General features: G+C 39.7%; 1 protein-coding gene across 1 annotated transcript; it reads left to right on the top strand.

Moving 5' to 3' along the window:
- Positions 1 to 192: 192 nt before the first annotated feature.
- LOC117375675 (cytotoxic granule associated RNA binding protein TIA1-like) lies at positions 193 to 6675 on the top strand. Its single transcript, XM_033971987.2, has 12 exons — positions 193 to 464; positions 1351 to 1447; positions 1564 to 1662; positions 1903 to 1957; positions 2046 to 2133; positions 2210 to 2285; positions 2357 to 2465; positions 2703 to 2798; positions 3011 to 3095; positions 3235 to 3373; positions 3654 to 3808; positions 5383 to 6675. The coding sequence occupies exons 1-12, from the start codon at positions 439 to 441 to the stop codon at positions 5513 to 5515; spliced, it is 1158 nt and encodes a 385-aa protein (XP_033827878.1). The 5' UTR covers positions 193 to 438; the 3' UTR covers positions 5516 to 6675.
- Positions 6676 to 16765: the final 10090 nt, after the last annotated feature.

Genomic DNA, 16765 nt, shown 5'->3' with positions numbered 1-16765 from the left:
TAGATTAATGTAAAGTATTGTCAAAAACGTAGTCCAGTAATCATCTGCTGTTTATGCGTCCATGTGCGCTGTTGTTGTCGTTTTATTTATAACAGGCTACTGAAAAATGCTAGATATTATTCAATCGTGGTTCAAGTTGGTAGGTTTACTGGATTTGTGATATGACGGTGCAGCACAGGGAGGTGTATCTTTCTGTGTGGGAGGAAAGATCGCTTTGATTTGGCCACATTTCGCCGCAGATTGACGCTGCTGACGCCGCTCCTCCGCCATCTTCCACTTCCTATTGTTTGGCTCAGACTGGGGCTGTCTCTGTCTGTGAGAGCAGCTCTGATACACTCCGGCCTGTACATAAGACACCGTGTGCTTTTCTGTACAGATTTAACTCTTTTTATGTCTTTGGATTAAGCGCTCTCAGGACGTGACCACTGCAGCTCGACTATGGAGGACGAATCGCCCAAAACACTGTGAGTATTTGTGCGCCTGTGTGATGGTGATGATGGGACGGTGTAGAACGGCGCGGCTCATGTATTTCCACGTTGTTTCGGCGTGAAAAACCGGGGACTGTTTTAGCGTAAAAATGCGTTTTTAATCCCCGGGCGAAATAAGACTAGGGTTTTATCGCAACGAAAATGAAAGTAAACAGCGAAGATGGCTGATTTTCCAAAGATAGGAGTGTTAAATAAAACGATGGCTAACAAATGCTAGCAGACAGTAGCATCACGTTAGACGCTGCATCGGTGTTTGATAAACGTTCTGCCAATCCATTTCCATTTATATTTTTAGTGTGATTTTCTATTAAATCTATGAATATGGCTTTCAATAAGACAGCAACTTGTATTTTCTATTCACCTAGATGTATCAAATTGTGTTCTCAAATGTAACCCAAGTGCTAGCTATTTAATGCTAACTATTGTTGGCATTATTTGGCAAGCAAACATCTGTGGCTGCTATTTGAATGTGAGCGAATGGTATCAATATGCTCGTGCTGTGAAAATTAACAGGGCTGTATTGTGATAGCATTGCCTAGCCGCAAATGGAGTTTTTTTCTGTTAAAACACGTATTTTCATACAATACAAGGCCCGTGTACCCGGCTAGCATTATCTTTAGCATAGTAGCAGGCGCAGACCAGCCACGTCAACGCTGAATGGGCCTAGCACGGCTCGGTAAAATGTGACTGCTCGAAATGACCGCGGAGGTCTCTGGGAACACATTCTGTTGATTTAGACTGCGTAGGTCATGTATGGACGAAAAATGAAAATAGGTGTAGCATAAGGCTAACCGGCCTTTGTCTGGCTGCTACTTCCTGTTCGACAAAGGCGCATTTAGTCATTCTGTTTCCTTGTCCGCAGGTATGTGGGAAACCTGTCCAGGGATGTTACAGAGCCCCTCATTGTCCAGGTGTTCACACAGATAGGACCCTGCAAAAGCTGTAAAATGATAATAGACGTGAGTATAGAATTAGTCAAATTATCCTTTAGACCTTGGCTAAAATTAAATAGGCCCTATGATATCATGTAGAGATACAGCTGTGCTAAAGTTTTATTGTATGACTGCATTTCCAGCCCACGGGGAATGACCCTTACTGCTTTGTGGAGTTCTATGAAAACAGACATGCTGCCGCAGCTTTGGCAGCTATGAATGGAAGGAAAATTTTGGGTAAGGTAAGCTATCGTATCTAAAGGGTGAGTGGGGATGGGTGGGTTCTGGGTATGGGAAGAGCTGCATATAAACTACCTCCATAAATTTAGATTTTTGGACAAAATATGGTGCGATAAAGTAAAATGGTAACATTAACAGAATTAATTTGTACAATTAATATAATTTAAAGGCCCAATTGCAGCTCATATAGTTTAAATTCAGTGTTGGCAGTTAATAACATCTGTCTCTTTTTCTTTCTTCAGGAGGTTAAAGTTAACTGGGCAACGACGCCAACAACCCAGAAAAAAGACACAAGTAGTGAGTATGAACAGATTGTCACTAAATATCTACTGTGTCATACAAATTAATGGTTGTCTTTGTAATATTGATTTGTTCTGTGCTGTAGATCACTTTCATGTCTTTGTTGGAGACCTGAGCCCAGAAATAACAACAGAAGACGTCAAGGCTGCCTTTGCACCCTTTGGCAGGATATCGTAAGTGCACAATCGAATCGACTGCAAATTCAACAAGCCTTGTACTATAAACAACATACCATTTCTCCTTTTACAGAGATGCTCGCGTTGTCAAAGACATGGCTACGGGGAAATCCAAAGGCTACGGCTTTGTCTCGTTCTTTAACAAATGGGTAAATATTGTGAAATCAAAACTGTGATGATTCGGCATTGTAGTATTGTGCTACATCTCTTAATTTTTTAGGATGCTGAGAATGCCATCCAGCACATGAATGGACAGTGGTTAGGAGGCAGACCAATCCGGACTAACTGGGCCACGAGGAAGCCCCCTGCCCCCAAAAGCAGCCATGAGAGTAAGTCGTTAGTTGAACATTTCTTTTAGTTTTTGTAACCTGGCAAAAGTATTTTTAGTGAGATGTGTATTCCATTGTCTTTTGTTTACTTGTATTTATTATTTTTAATATGTCGTAATGTGTTATTTTTGGGGGTCTGATATATCTACTGTACGTCTACTCTGGTGTTATTCTAAAATGAGTTGCATATATTTAGAGAATGGAATGATCCAATTGTGAAATGTTTTTTCCCAACAGATAACACAAAACACCTAAACTTTGAGGAGGTTATGTGCCAATCCAGCCCCAGTAACTGCACCGTGTACTGCGGCGGCGTCAGCTCAGGACTTACAGGTTTGTAACACAATTTAAAATGGTTAGAAAAAAACACCTGATATGATGCAAGAGCATTTTAAAATTTCAAATTAGTATGTATATGAAAGACAAAAGGCCATAGCACCAAAGTGTTAATTAAACTGGCTTGAGGTGTGTGTTGAATTTCTAAATCAAAAGTTTGTGGACATACATTAAATTGTAGCCAAAACTCACCATTGTGTTCACTCTAGATCAACTGATGAGACAGACCTTTTCCACCTTTGGACAAATCATGGAAATCAGAGTGTTCCCAGACAAAGGCTATTCATTTGTCAGGTATTGAGAAATATTATTATCTAAAATTCAATGTTAAATAGTGTTTATCATTGTTTGCTCTGTAGCAGTGCGTTGCTCCCATTGTAATTTTTACATTTTTCAAACCTCTTGCTATTTTTCGTGTACCTTTTTTGTTCAGGTTTAATTCCCATGAGTCAGCAGCCCATGCCATTGTGGCGGTGAATGGCTCGTCTATAGAGGGCCACACAGTCAAGTGTTACTGGGGCAAAGAGACCCCAGACATGATGAACTCCATGCAGCAGATGCCCATGCCACAGGTACAGGCAGTAGTAACTAGTATCACTTAAGCATGTCATGTATTATTTATGGTATATTATTATTTTAAATGCTTTTACTAAAAAAAAAAAAAAAAAAAAAGATTAGATAGTAGATGGTAGAAAATTAAAATGGTTTGACACACACAAAAATATTTTGTAAACTGCCACTTAAATTTGCACATGTTTGACAATACTTGAAAAAATATGAATTAGTTTTTGTTTTTGTTTTTTTATAACAAGTGTGGCATTATATTTACTTCTGCTGGATTGTGTCTTGCAGCAAAACAAGGTGGGCTACGCAGCGGCCCAGCCCTATGGTCAGTGGGGCCAGTGGTACGGAAATGGGCCCCAGATCAGTCAGTACGTCCCCAATGGGTGGCAGCAGGTCCCCACCTACAACGTGTATGGCCAGGGCTGGAACCAGCAGGGCTATAAGTAAGTAACAACCAAACAGGGCTGCCATTCACCATCATCCTTCAAGAGTCCATCCAAGACTGTGCCCTGTCAGCTGAACCAAAACCACCTCATCCTCCAACACAAGCTCATCTGTGACAAGAACATTATAGACTTTATGTGCCCCCCTCCTCCTGAACAAGCTTTAGCCATTACAATCACAAAAGGATCCATAATGGCAACCGAAAACCTGGGGGTGAAAGGATTTTCATACCATCTTACTACTGCCTGATTTGGAGGGGACATGTTTGACTGCTCACAGAAGAAAAAAAACATACAAAACCAAGATATTACTAAATGTAATCCTAGAGAGACCTAGCATTTATTTGGCTTCTATGTAACTATAAATTTCATGTCTGGCCTATTCATTTTTTTATGTGTAGTCAACATTTACCTCACTACAACTGTTGTATATCTATAGTTTTTCTACATCATCTTTGAGCTGTGATTGGATGAGAGGCCCATCTAAACCCAGTTTTGAGCAACACCAAAAACTACTTAATTTGGAAAATTTGGGTTTGCCTGACTTGATATGGTCCCTTTGAACTATAGCATGTTGGAGACATGCCCTAAAGCAGAGCTGACCAAATTGACTGAACAGAATTAACATTTAAAGTGTTTCTCATTTGTCCCATTTGAGTTGAGAGTAAAGTCTAGTTTGGTACCCTATTTTTAAAGGGTGAATATTTGCAATGTTAAGGTCTTTTACATTTTGCATTGAATCGAAATGGTGTGTGGAGGCCCATTTAAATTGTTGGAACAAAAAGCCGTAGGCAAATTATGAATATTTAACTACAAAATTTCAAGCAGAAGGCAAGCACAGAATAGCTTTGATGCATTGATGGTTTCTAGTTTCTACTTTGTATATATTAGCTTTACTTGTTCATTGTCATGAGTGTGACAGGAGGGAGGGGGATGGATCTCCAATATTATTTAGCTCTGCTCATCTAAGCGCTTTGTCTGCTTGTCCACCCACGTAATCATGTCATTTACCTTAGCCCCTTAAAAGTAAGGCTGCACAATAGTCTGTCCGCATTGCATGACCAAACTCATAATTAGTCTCATAAAGATCAATACTAACTGCTTTAAAACTAATAATTACTCAAATCTGTTGTGTACATAATCTGGACAAAACATCTTGTTAGAAATAGGTTGAAAAATCATAGACACATTCTTAACTTCCATACATGATGTAATCTGCGTCATTGCTTGATAATTATACATATCATTTTTATATTTTAAAGCAGTTATGACTCTTAAGCATTAAGTAATCTCCCACCCAAATGTTCAAATGAAAATGAATCTTCTCATGCAGCGGCTCCTAAACAGTATCTCAAACATGCATGTTTGTTATATTGTGCCCCTGTACTTGCTTGACGTTGCCTTACCTCCCTTCCTCTCACCACTTTTTATTATTTTGCTTGTTCCCACTTAACTACATAGGCTGAAACCTTTATACATCCAAGTAGCCTCACCTTAATGCCTCACTACTATCGCCTTGTCTTCTCTAACCTGCTGGCTTTTGTTCTGTCTGTGTGTCTTTCTGTACTTTGCAGCCAAATACCGGCCAATGCTGGGTGGACAAACGTGAGCGCCATCAGTAACGGTGGGGTACTGGAGACACCTCTCAATGGGACTATGATAGCCAACCAGCCAGGTATGGGAGCAGCCGGATACCCCACTCACTGATAAACAGGAAAGGAAGGCAGGGAGAATTTTGACAACCTACAACAAGCCAAAAACTGGCTTTGTTACTAAGGAGGTGTTTCGCAGGGGTGTTTAATGGCACCGCCCAACTTTCTTTGGCAGGACTTTTCTGGGATCCCATCCGGACATCTGTAAGATTTTGTAAATGTTTTTTTTTTGAGGGACTTGAATTTGAACCCACACAGGTATCGACACACCTTCTATGTGGTATAGGCAAGACTTTTAGCCCCACCCCCAAAAAACAGGGCTCCTACCATTTTTAAGTTAACTGTAAATTATCTGTAAAGGACAAATGTTTTGGATTGTTGTTTTTTTTCTGGTTTTACAAAAATTGCTTCCACGCATTCTTTTGACTCAAACACAGAGATTTTTTTTATGGACGTTTTGAGTCATTCTGAGTTAAAAATATTAGTTGTGATGGAGGAATGAAAATCCTTAATTTGTACTCATTTCTCACACCAATTGCAGGGATTGTTGCCACTGCTGTTTCTCTGTAAGGGCAGATAAATATTGCACAGTTTTTCTCTTGTAAATGGACACATTTGAAAACCAAGCGTTTTCCTGTTGCATTCCTGTTCACCATATCTTCTGAACAGCCTCAAACCTTTTGCCACCTGTAAATACCCATCCTTTGAACCATGTATGTAAATGCTACTGTTGACTGTGGGTGCTTGCTCTTCTGTTTGAAACTCTACAGTTAACGCGATGTGTACAGAGCAGAGTGGCACTCTTTCTGTGACTCTGGCGAAGTACAACTCGATTCTTCCATGCAGGGATAAACCGCATTGCCATGCAGTGCATACTTAAATTTACCACGATTCACATGTGAAAGGGCCGACCTGATGGACACTTGTGATGTTTTTTAATAACCTATTGAACCGCCAGTATTTTATATCAGAAATCTGAATGATTCAATCTTTACACTCTTTTTGATGGAGAAATGGGAGGCCTACAATGTAACTGTTGCCTTATAGAGCTGGTTTCTTTTAGCTGACAAGATACTCTTTTTAAATTAGGCAGTGCCTACAAACCATTTTCAGACCCTTTTGTTTAGAAAAAAGGTGTTAGCCCTGAAACTGATGACTCTGCTACTGTAATCAATGTTTTCTTGCTTTGTCCAATTAAAATGCTAATGCACATCATTGGATTCATTGTTGTTCTTATTTAGTCATTGTTTGTGTTAAAATGTACTTGAATGTTACTTGTCGCAACTTGCGTATCACTTTACACAATCAAAGTCTTTGAGAGTCATAATGGTCATAAGTCTCATTGTTCATTGGTGTATAATGTACAAAATCCACCGTAGACCATATGTGGGCAGCTGTATTCAATCTTTAAATTATTTTATTTCTATGACTGGAGTTTAAGCTTAGTTGTTCAGTACATCTTAAGCCCCTCCCTTGGACAAGTTGGACAGGTTTATTCTTCTTGTCATGTGTGTCATTATATCTTCTACGGTAATGTCACAGGAAGGCATTTCATAAAGTACACACCAACACTTGAGAATTTGTTTTTTAAGCTCTTTCACACTTTACAATGTTATTTTAAATTCCAAATATGATTTTAGAAGCCCTGATTTTGGTTCTCCATTATTTTTTTTGTATGTTCAACAATGTAATGAGCCCACAGAAAGAAATCAAATAGTGAAAATAGTGGAAATAATAAAAGAATGATTTCCAGACAACACATGCCATATCAATGACATCCCATGCATACCATGTTCTGCAACTTTGTTTCCATGGAGATGTTATTACTTTGCCTAGAATGTTCTGCAGTATGGCATTACATTTCTATTTCTACATGATGACTGGCATGTTTTAAGGTATTGTTTTTAGCAATACAATGCCTATGTTCAATTCCATACTAGTAGTCAGAGAAGTTTGCAGTGCACCATTAAAGGAACTGTATGTGAGGTTTTGATTTTAAATTCCATTTTCATGACCTATCTGTGTCTCCATGTTCAAATCAATCATTGTAATGTGGAATTATTCTTGATAATAAAAGCACTGGACATGATTGCCAAATTGTTATAATTTGGCGTTTTGGTTCCCAAGATGAGTATCCAGAAAAAAGCAGAAGTCTTTTATTTAGGTTGCCAGTTTAAATGCTAAAGTCCAGTTGGTTTACATCTAAAGTGCCTTTCTCTGATCGAAATCCTCACTACCTAAACCCGAGCACCTGCAGCCAAGTAATTAATCAGTGCTAGTGCAGCCTCTGCGGCACTGCAGTGCACAGAATTCTGGAGGTTCTGAGATTTCACATGAGGAATGGACTGTCCTTATATTGAGAATAAAACAAAACATGTGTTCTCTTCTATATGCAGGTTTAGGCATTGGCAACTCAGGTTCAGTGGTGAGTGCAATACCTTCTTAACAAACTTTAAAACTACATACAGTTCCTTTAACTCATTCAGATAGCTAGGCCAATACTTTCCTTAGGGACACAACCTCTCAATGTAACAGTGCAGTGTGAGCCTCTTGTATATATTTACTAGTTATTAGGCCAGTACAAATGTATTAAAAACATACCTTTTCTAAACACACTTACACAGTGTTTATTGAGTCCTGTGTTTTTCCATTTGGTCCACCAGATGGCGACCTTGCTCCATATTTTCCCCTTGTTCTGCAGCTTGTCAGTCTGGTCTCATGTCTCTTTGCTGAATGTTACAGATCCCGTCACTTCAGACTGACGACCCCGGAGCCACGTTTAAAACCATATGACATAATTCAACCTTTGACTCTTCATCTTTTCTCCTCAAAACCAAAGTATTCAATAGTCAGTGGCGCCCTGACTTATAGGTCTATGCACCTTTGTCAAGTTCCAAATTTGTCAGTTTATTTTTAATTGGGGTTTTAGACTACAGTTTAGTCACATTTAGAAATTTTGCCTAGTCCTGTTTATTTTATATATGTTGTGTTTAGTCTTGATATGACCCAAGGCCAAACTTTAGATAGGAGTCTCTAACCTTTTTCCTCGGGCGAGCTACTGAGTTACAAATTTTAGCGCTAATTGAGTATATATAAGAACCATGTCAAGCTTTAAATGTGGTACAGTTAGATGTCTATAAAACTTTAAACATTATCCATTTATTACAGCAGAAAGTTACACATCAAAATGATACACTTACAATGGTATTTAAGTAAATTTTAGTTATTCGGTAGCTCCCGTGCTACAGGATGGAGACCCCTGCCTGGTTCCTCATCGGTTCGTGAGCTCACAGACTCACTGTCCAATCGTGGGGACATGTCCACTTTGATAATGCACATCAGCTTCAATAATATTGGACTACAACAGTATGAGGTGTTGGAAAGTGACTTCAAATCCCTCATAAACACAGGGCTAAAGTCGGGAAAACAATGTGTAATGTCTGGTCCAATTCCATCTCCTAGTTTCCCTGACATGAAGTTTAGCCAGCTCCGCCAACTTCACGTCTGACTGAAGGTTTATTGTAGTGCTCTAGGAATTTGGAGGTCATATAACTTGGTTGACATCAATATTACTAACAAATCTAATTCCTAGGCGTCAAATCGATCCCAGTTAAACTCAAGTAGGCCTAGGATCCCTGAAGAGTTAGGCCCATTTGATATCCAAAACTTCAAGACAAGAAGCAACCAGGCATTATACATATGAATGTGCATATTATCATCTCTAAACTAGATTACATTAAAGTCTGGGAAAATCAAACAGATCCAGATCCAGATAAATTTGTAGATTCTGAAACCTGGCGATCAAATAAAATAAGTTATAAGGAAATTATTATTGAAAATGACAAAGATTGGTGGTGTTGCCATTTATGTTAAAACATGTCTGGACCTTCTATTCTTCTGCTCAAAGCCTAAATGAGTATCTGTCTGTTAGCTATGTTTAAAAACTGGCTATTGCTGGAATTTATCGTGCACCTTCAGCACCTAAAAATGCTCTTCATGATCTGTTCATGACACTTTCTAAACTGGAAAATTACAAGGCTCTAATAATAGGCGATATAAATATTGTCTGTCTGGGGACAAAATATCTTGTTTCTGTCTGGGGAAAGAGTCAGAAACTTTGACAGAGCTATGCAATGGCCTGAATCTCACACAACTCATGTCTATTCTAACTAGATATAAAATAAACCCCATAATTATAAGGCAAATGGTGTTTTCCAGTGACACCGTTTGCCATATAATTATGTAATGTTAAATGTAAATGAAATTAAAGAAAAAAATATGGACACTATGGAGTGATGGTAATGGTTTCCACCACAAGTACCTCAAGGCTCAATTTTGGGCCCACGACCTATGGTCATGAGCTCTGGGTAATGACCGAAAGGACAAGGTCGCGGATACAAGTGGCCGAAATGGGTTTCCTCCGCAGGGTGGCCGGGCGCACCCTTAGGGATAGGGTGAGGAGCTCAGTCACACGGGAGGAGCTCGGAGTAGAGCCGCTGCTCATACACGTTGAGAGGAGCCAGCTGAGGTGGCTCGGGCATCTGCTCAGGATGCCTCCTGGACGCCTCCCTAGGGAGGTGTTCTGGGCATGTCCCACCGGGAGGAGGCCCCGGGGAAGACCCAGGACACGCTGGAGGGACTATGTCTCTCGGCTGGCCTGGGAACGCCTTGGGATCTCACCGGAGGAGCTGGAGGACGTGTCTGGGGTGAGGGAAGTTTGGGAGTCCCTGCTTAGACTGCTGCCCCCGCGACCCGGCTCCGGATAAGCAGAAGAAAATGGATGGATGGATGGATACTTTTACGATATTTATTAATTCCATTGTTTGCAATTTAAGAGAAAGCCTCATACATTTGCAGATGATGCTGTTTTGTAAGTGCTCCTTCTGCTGATCAGGCAATTTTAAAATCACAGCAATATTTTAATGAAAATTATGATTATCATGATTTTTTTTCAAATTATTTTTCAATTACGTGCAAGCTACACATTTTATACACTAATTGGTACATTGATTGATTGAGTCACTACCTATAAATATCTTTGGTTTTGACTTATAAACAAATATTGTATCCCATGAAATTACAGAAAAGAAATTCAAGCTACATTTCTTTCAGTACTAGATTATGGAGATATGATATACAGTTGAAATGAGACGTTTACCTACACTATATAAAAAGACACATGCTTGGAGTAATGTCTTCTTCCTGCAGACTGGCCTTTCAGCACATGTCAGTACAGTCCTCGTTTCACTGTGGATAATGACACACTCTTACCAGTTTCAGCAGCATCTTCACAAAGTCTTTTGCTTTTGGGTTGATATGCACATTTTGGACCAAAGCACAATCATCTCTGGGACACAGAACTTCTTGCTGAGCGGTTTGATAGATGGACATTCCCATGGTGTTTATACTTGTATAATGTGTATAATTGTTTGAACAGGTGAACGTGGCACTTTCAGGCATCTGGAAATTTCATCCGAAGATTAACCAGACTTGTGAAAGTCCACATTTCTCTCCCTGATTTCTTTTGACTTTCCCACAATGTTACACAAACAAAGTGTGTTTCAGGTGTGCTTCAAATACATCCACAGGTGTGTCTCTAATTAACTCAAATGTTAATAAATCTATCAGAAGCTTCCAAAGACATGACATCCTCATCTGGGTTTTCCCAGATTGTTTAAATGTGTCATCATTCTGTATGTAAACCTCTGACTTTGAAGAAAGTGATAAAAAAAAATGTCTAAAAAATCCTTCTCTCATTATTCTAGCATTTAGCAAATAGAAATAATGTTGGTAATCCTAACTGACCTAAAACAGGAAAAGTTTAGTCTGATTTCATGTCAGACAGTGATGAAAAAAAGCGTATCTGTGTTTTTATATAGTGTATGTAAACTTCTGGTTTCAACTCTGCATGCTTTGCTACTGAATCCTTTAAATGTGCTCTTTCACTCAGTCCTACATTTCATAACAGGTGATAAATTTAAAATCCATCACTGCTCACTCGCTATCTGTCAGAAGAGAACAACACTGTATGAAATGTATTTATACTGCTGAATATCTCACTTTATATCCATAATACCTGATCTCATGATTGCTTACGTCTAAAAAATTGCCACACTCGAACTGAAATGGGGAAAAAGTTTGAGGTTATTTTGCTTCCCAAAAATGGAATTTCAAGGACATGCAAAACTAGATACACTGGTACCACTAATGCACTTAAATAATCTGGTGATAAACATTATATATATATATATATATATATATATATATATATATATATATATATATATATATATATATATATATATATATATATATATATATATATATATATATATATATATATATATATACATATACATATACATATATATATATACATATATATATGTTTTTTATATTGTACTGTGTTTTAACAGGGTGTGCATGAAAAAGAGAGTCTGGTACTCTCATTGAGCTCCCTGTATAAATAAAGATAAATACTGTCTGCCATGATGCTGTCAACACGTCACTACACAGCCCCAAAACGCAGGCAGGGAAAAGTCAAGACCGAAAAACAGGAAAAAATATTGGGACATTTTTCACTGCGCTGTCAAAAATCTCTTTTAGCGCTGACATTTTGGATTTACACATCTCATTTTTCTGATTGACAAAGTACATAAACACATGGATTCAAGCGCTGGGTTTTGGCAGTAAAGATACACGGATCTCAGTCTACTCTGGATTTGGGACGAGCTAGGTTTTTTTTATTTTTTATTTTTTTGACAGACTGACTTTGATCCTTTTTCAGTGTCAGCGCTGATGATGAGTGAAGGGGTAAGTCAGATGAGAGGGGAGACATACAAACGGCAGGGCTAAAGTTAGTGTTGTGTTAGCTACAGTAGGTAAAATTTACCTCAAGTGAACTGTGTATTTTGTAAAGTGTCATGTAATTTTTTAGAGAAAGTGGGTTTGTCAAGTGGAGAATTATTTGGTCTATATGACACAGGTTACATATTAACAACCTTGTCAAAGCCTGATCTTATTTGATCTCAAAAGCTAAGCAAGACTGGGTGTGGTTAGTACTTGGATGGGAGACCACAAGGAATACCAGCAGTGACTGTAGACTAGAGGAAATCTGTTGTCGTGTCCTTAGGCAAGACATTTCACCCACCTTGACTAGTATAAATGCAGTGAGTGAGCAAGTGATTGTTTCTGGTTGGAGAGAGGAGAGCTGTGAGTACAATAGTAGCTTACCTCCTCTGAGTATATGGGATGAATAAACAAAGAACAAAATTGTCAAGCAGCTTTGTGCATATTGAAAAGAATTATATAAGACTAAAGCATTGTTATTATAGCTTCAATTAATCTTCATGTATATTTTGATAATATATAGGCCTATTGTCTAAGTCACATGTGTCAAACTCAAGGCCCGGGGGCCAAATGCAGCCCGCCATGTCATTTTACGTGGCCCGTGACAAGTTAAATTTAAATGTATGTATGATAAATGTGTTTATCAGGAGTTACGCAGTTACACAGACATTTTTATATCTCTGCAAATTTGAGACAAACCATTTTGCTGATGTGGCCTTCGATGAAATTGAGTTTGACACCCCTGGTCTAAGTCCTCCAAACACCCACACACCATGTTTATTCTTAAGCAAGGTGCGTTAGGTGTCTTGCAAGGACAAACCACAACCACACATTCCAACAACCACATTCACAACATAGCTTCATAATTGACTACCATTTTACAAATTACCAGCAAATTCAAACACAGGGAGAACATGCAAACCTCTCGCTAAGTGGTGAGTTTAGGTTCTCTGCATTTGACCCATCCATCCATTCAATGACACTTAGGCAAACCTGTCAGAAGCAGTAGGCGCCACAGTGCCACACCAGAGAACCCATCTCCGTTATGTTGTCGCTAGGCTTGGTCGGGACCACCTTCTGAGGAATCAAACGTTCTGAAATGCAACAACTTTTATTGCAACTTTATATATGGTAAGTGATGGTTGATGATCGAAGAGACCACCTGCATAAATCAAAGTTTTGTTACTATCGGGCTACAGTATCCTAGTGAACCTACTGTACCGCTTTGAGAAGGTTGCCAAGCTTGTTTAGAATAACTCCACCCTACTATTAGAACTAAACAAAAACAAACCCTTTCATTCACTCCACCCTTGAACTTTTATTTTCTACAGCCTTTTATATCTGCGTACGAGTCAGTGTCACTCATCACCTGGCCCCTCCCACCTGTCGACGGCACCTTGTACCTGTCAGCACCCGAACACTAACTTCAGCCAGAGTTTACAGAGCACAGCCGTGTCTTTATTTAGCCAGCACTCATGTTTGACGTCTCCGCCCGTAAATCCATCACTGCTCCCTCTCCCACACCCCACCAAATCACCTGCCAGTCCATTCACATGTGCCAGGAATCTGCCGGAGAGCTCAGAGTGCACAATAAACCTGTCAAACTTATGGACAGGGTGGCAGCAGTTGGCACCAAGGCTAGCTGGTTGGACGAATAGCGAGACAAGCCAATGTTGAGTACAGAGCTAGCTAGCGTTGGTGTGTTTTGTTAAGCGTGGATGCTAGCCAGGCTGAAATGATAAATGTATCAGACGCAACAGGCCCGTCAGACGAAGATGTACTCTGTCACTTGTCCCACTGGGCATCAGAAAAGACACTGGACACGTTTCAAAACAACATTGTCGTTGTTCTGCTGTGAACACGTGGGTAGAGTCTGTGGAGATAAAGACATGAGCTAAAATATTTTTTCAAGACTGTCAGATTGGTTTGAAATGGACTATTTTAGTAGGCTTCGTATGCACTAATTGAAGTTGGAAAGGGTTGCTAAATATTTTAATCTGGACAACAACAAAAAAAAACAACTAGTATTTGCATCTCAACTCTTTTGGAAGCGAAGAGAAATTAACCAAGAACAGTCCTATTGAATACAACCTCAAAATATCTTGGCCTACTAAAACTATTTGGAAAAGTAATTTGGCATTTACAAAAAAAATTTACAACAATAATCAATAGTCTTATGTATCCTCTGTATTTCTTTTCCAGACCCACAAAGCAGTGTTATTTATTCGCTTCCCATACATACCTGCCCTGGGGTAGACTGTCAGTAGCAGCTGCCGATCTGCAGTAATGGCTTTGGAGACCATCACCAATCACTCATTTACAAGTTCCGTTTTAGGCAAAGTGGGTGAAGTGTCATATGGACTAATCGGAGCTATAAATCAAACTGTTGACTTATTAGTTTAGGGACAAGCTGAGCCACTGCCGCCAATAACACTGATATAAAGTTGATGCTATAAGAATTTTACCACCTAACTTTACCATTAAATGCTTTTATTAGGTTTATTAATGTCATTTTTTCCAGTTGGACATGTTTATTAAGGGTGCACATTTTAAAATTTTTAAATGTGAAAAACTCAATTTCAAATTCTTAGCAGTCATCCAAACTTATTCCTCGCTTTTCCTACGCATTCCTAGCATCTTAATTGTTCACTGCAATGAGTTATGTACTTTTCACAACTTTGCCATCACAGTCATGCTAAAAACAACTACCATGCAAACAGCACGACTTCCTGATTCTTGGACCGTGAGATAAAAATGCTTTATAATTATATCTGGACATCACACGACGGTCTCATTTTGACCTTAAGAGCTGCTTTTATAATATATCTGTAGTGGACTGGAGCGAAATTGTATTTATTACATGAAAACGTTTGGTATGCCCATAGATTGAATAAAGAAGTGGACTAAGTGAGTGTGACGTTACCCATAGCGTTCGGCTCCAGTCAAATGAAGCTCATCGAGGCTAGAAGTTATATGGGTGAACATGAGTATCATAGCAACCAAAGAGCCAATCACGATACCAAGATCAGGTAGAGCGGGTAAATACAAACATTTTAAGACCAAAATGACGAGGCTCACTGCAGCGGCTACAGAGCGAGGAGTGAAAAAATTTCAATGGTCAGTGAATTGAAGCCAGAGTCTATGGAGCCGGAAGCATACGCATGAGCACTTTCTATTTGAACCGTAGTGGCTAGCACATTAGCTATGTCCATTTATATATACAGTCTATGTTACGGCCTCATACGTTGGATTTTTATGTATGAAGTTGCTATTTGACCTGGAATCTGTCAGGCCAATAATAGGTAGCTGGTTTCATCAATGAATGCAACTGAAAAGATTGTCTAACCTGAATAAAAGCTTTGTTTGTTGTTGGTTGACTGCTGTCCCTGTAAAGTGACACATGACGCAGTGTTTGGGTGCGTGCCTCCATCACACTGGCGGATTATGGAAGTTAAGGGCCACGTGTCAAAACAGGTCTGTCAGTCTGCCCTAGGACGCCACAACAACAACAAACCCCCATGTCTGCTCCAATCCACCTGCACCACTCTCCTGTGTCACTCACTGATTATCCACCGACCAATCAGAACACTCAGCTCCAATGTGCACTGATAAAACATAGCACTTTCAAGACATTAGTCAGACTATGGCTTTATGGTTATGAGGTCTACTTTTGGCACTGACATGTTTGGCATCTTATTAAAAGTTCTATACTACTGTTTTTAGCACAGTGCCAAAAACTTAGAAGTATGTTTTATGTTCATGCGTCTTGTCGTGATCCCTGTTTGCTGTCCTCCCGTGCTGTGTTCCCCCCTCCCTCACCTGCCTGTCTCCAGAGCTGGGTGGAGTCCTGCTCCACCTGCAGCCCATCTACGCAATCAACACCACCTGCTGTGGATAAGAGGAGTGAGGACCAGACACTTGGTGCCGGAACGTCCGCATGTTTCACGTGAATATTGCTGCCTGGCTTAGTACCTTGATATTTTTGTAAACTTCTTGTCTCATTGGAATTTTGACTCTTCCCCAGACCTCCGCCCGAGAAACAGCTCCGGACCCCCTGCACCTGCACTTCTACCCCTGTATGGTCTCGTGTTATCCTCGTCCTGCACTCGTGTATCTCTCCGCTCATGGACCCGCACCCACACTCCCCAGCACCTCTGGATTCCTGAACTATGTTTGTCTTTTGAACTACTCTGTGCAGCACCATCGTTCCCCGGCCTTGTGGATCTATGAACTTTGATTTCTATGTACACATTCCTGTGAATAAAGACACTGTTAAAACTTTCGTGAGTCGCGCAGTCAGTTGTGTGCTGTCGGCATCTAATTATAAAGTACATTACTGTCAAAGAATCGGAAAAGTGAGCTTAGCATGCTAGTTGTTGTTAGTTTAACTCTGATTGCAAACTGTGCTCTGGCCTGTGAATGTTGTTAAAAAATGCGCGTATAATCTTGGTGAATA

Source organism: Periophthalmus magnuspinnatus, chromosome 9 (genome assembly GCF_009829125.3).
Source record: "Periophthalmus magnuspinnatus isolate fPerMag1 chromosome 9, fPerMag1.2.pri, whole genome shotgun sequence".
Classification (NCBI taxonomy): domain Eukaryota; kingdom Metazoa; phylum Chordata; class Actinopteri; order Gobiiformes; family Gobiidae; genus Periophthalmus; species Periophthalmus magnuspinnatus.
This window is presented reverse-complemented; position numbering and strand designations above follow the sequence as displayed.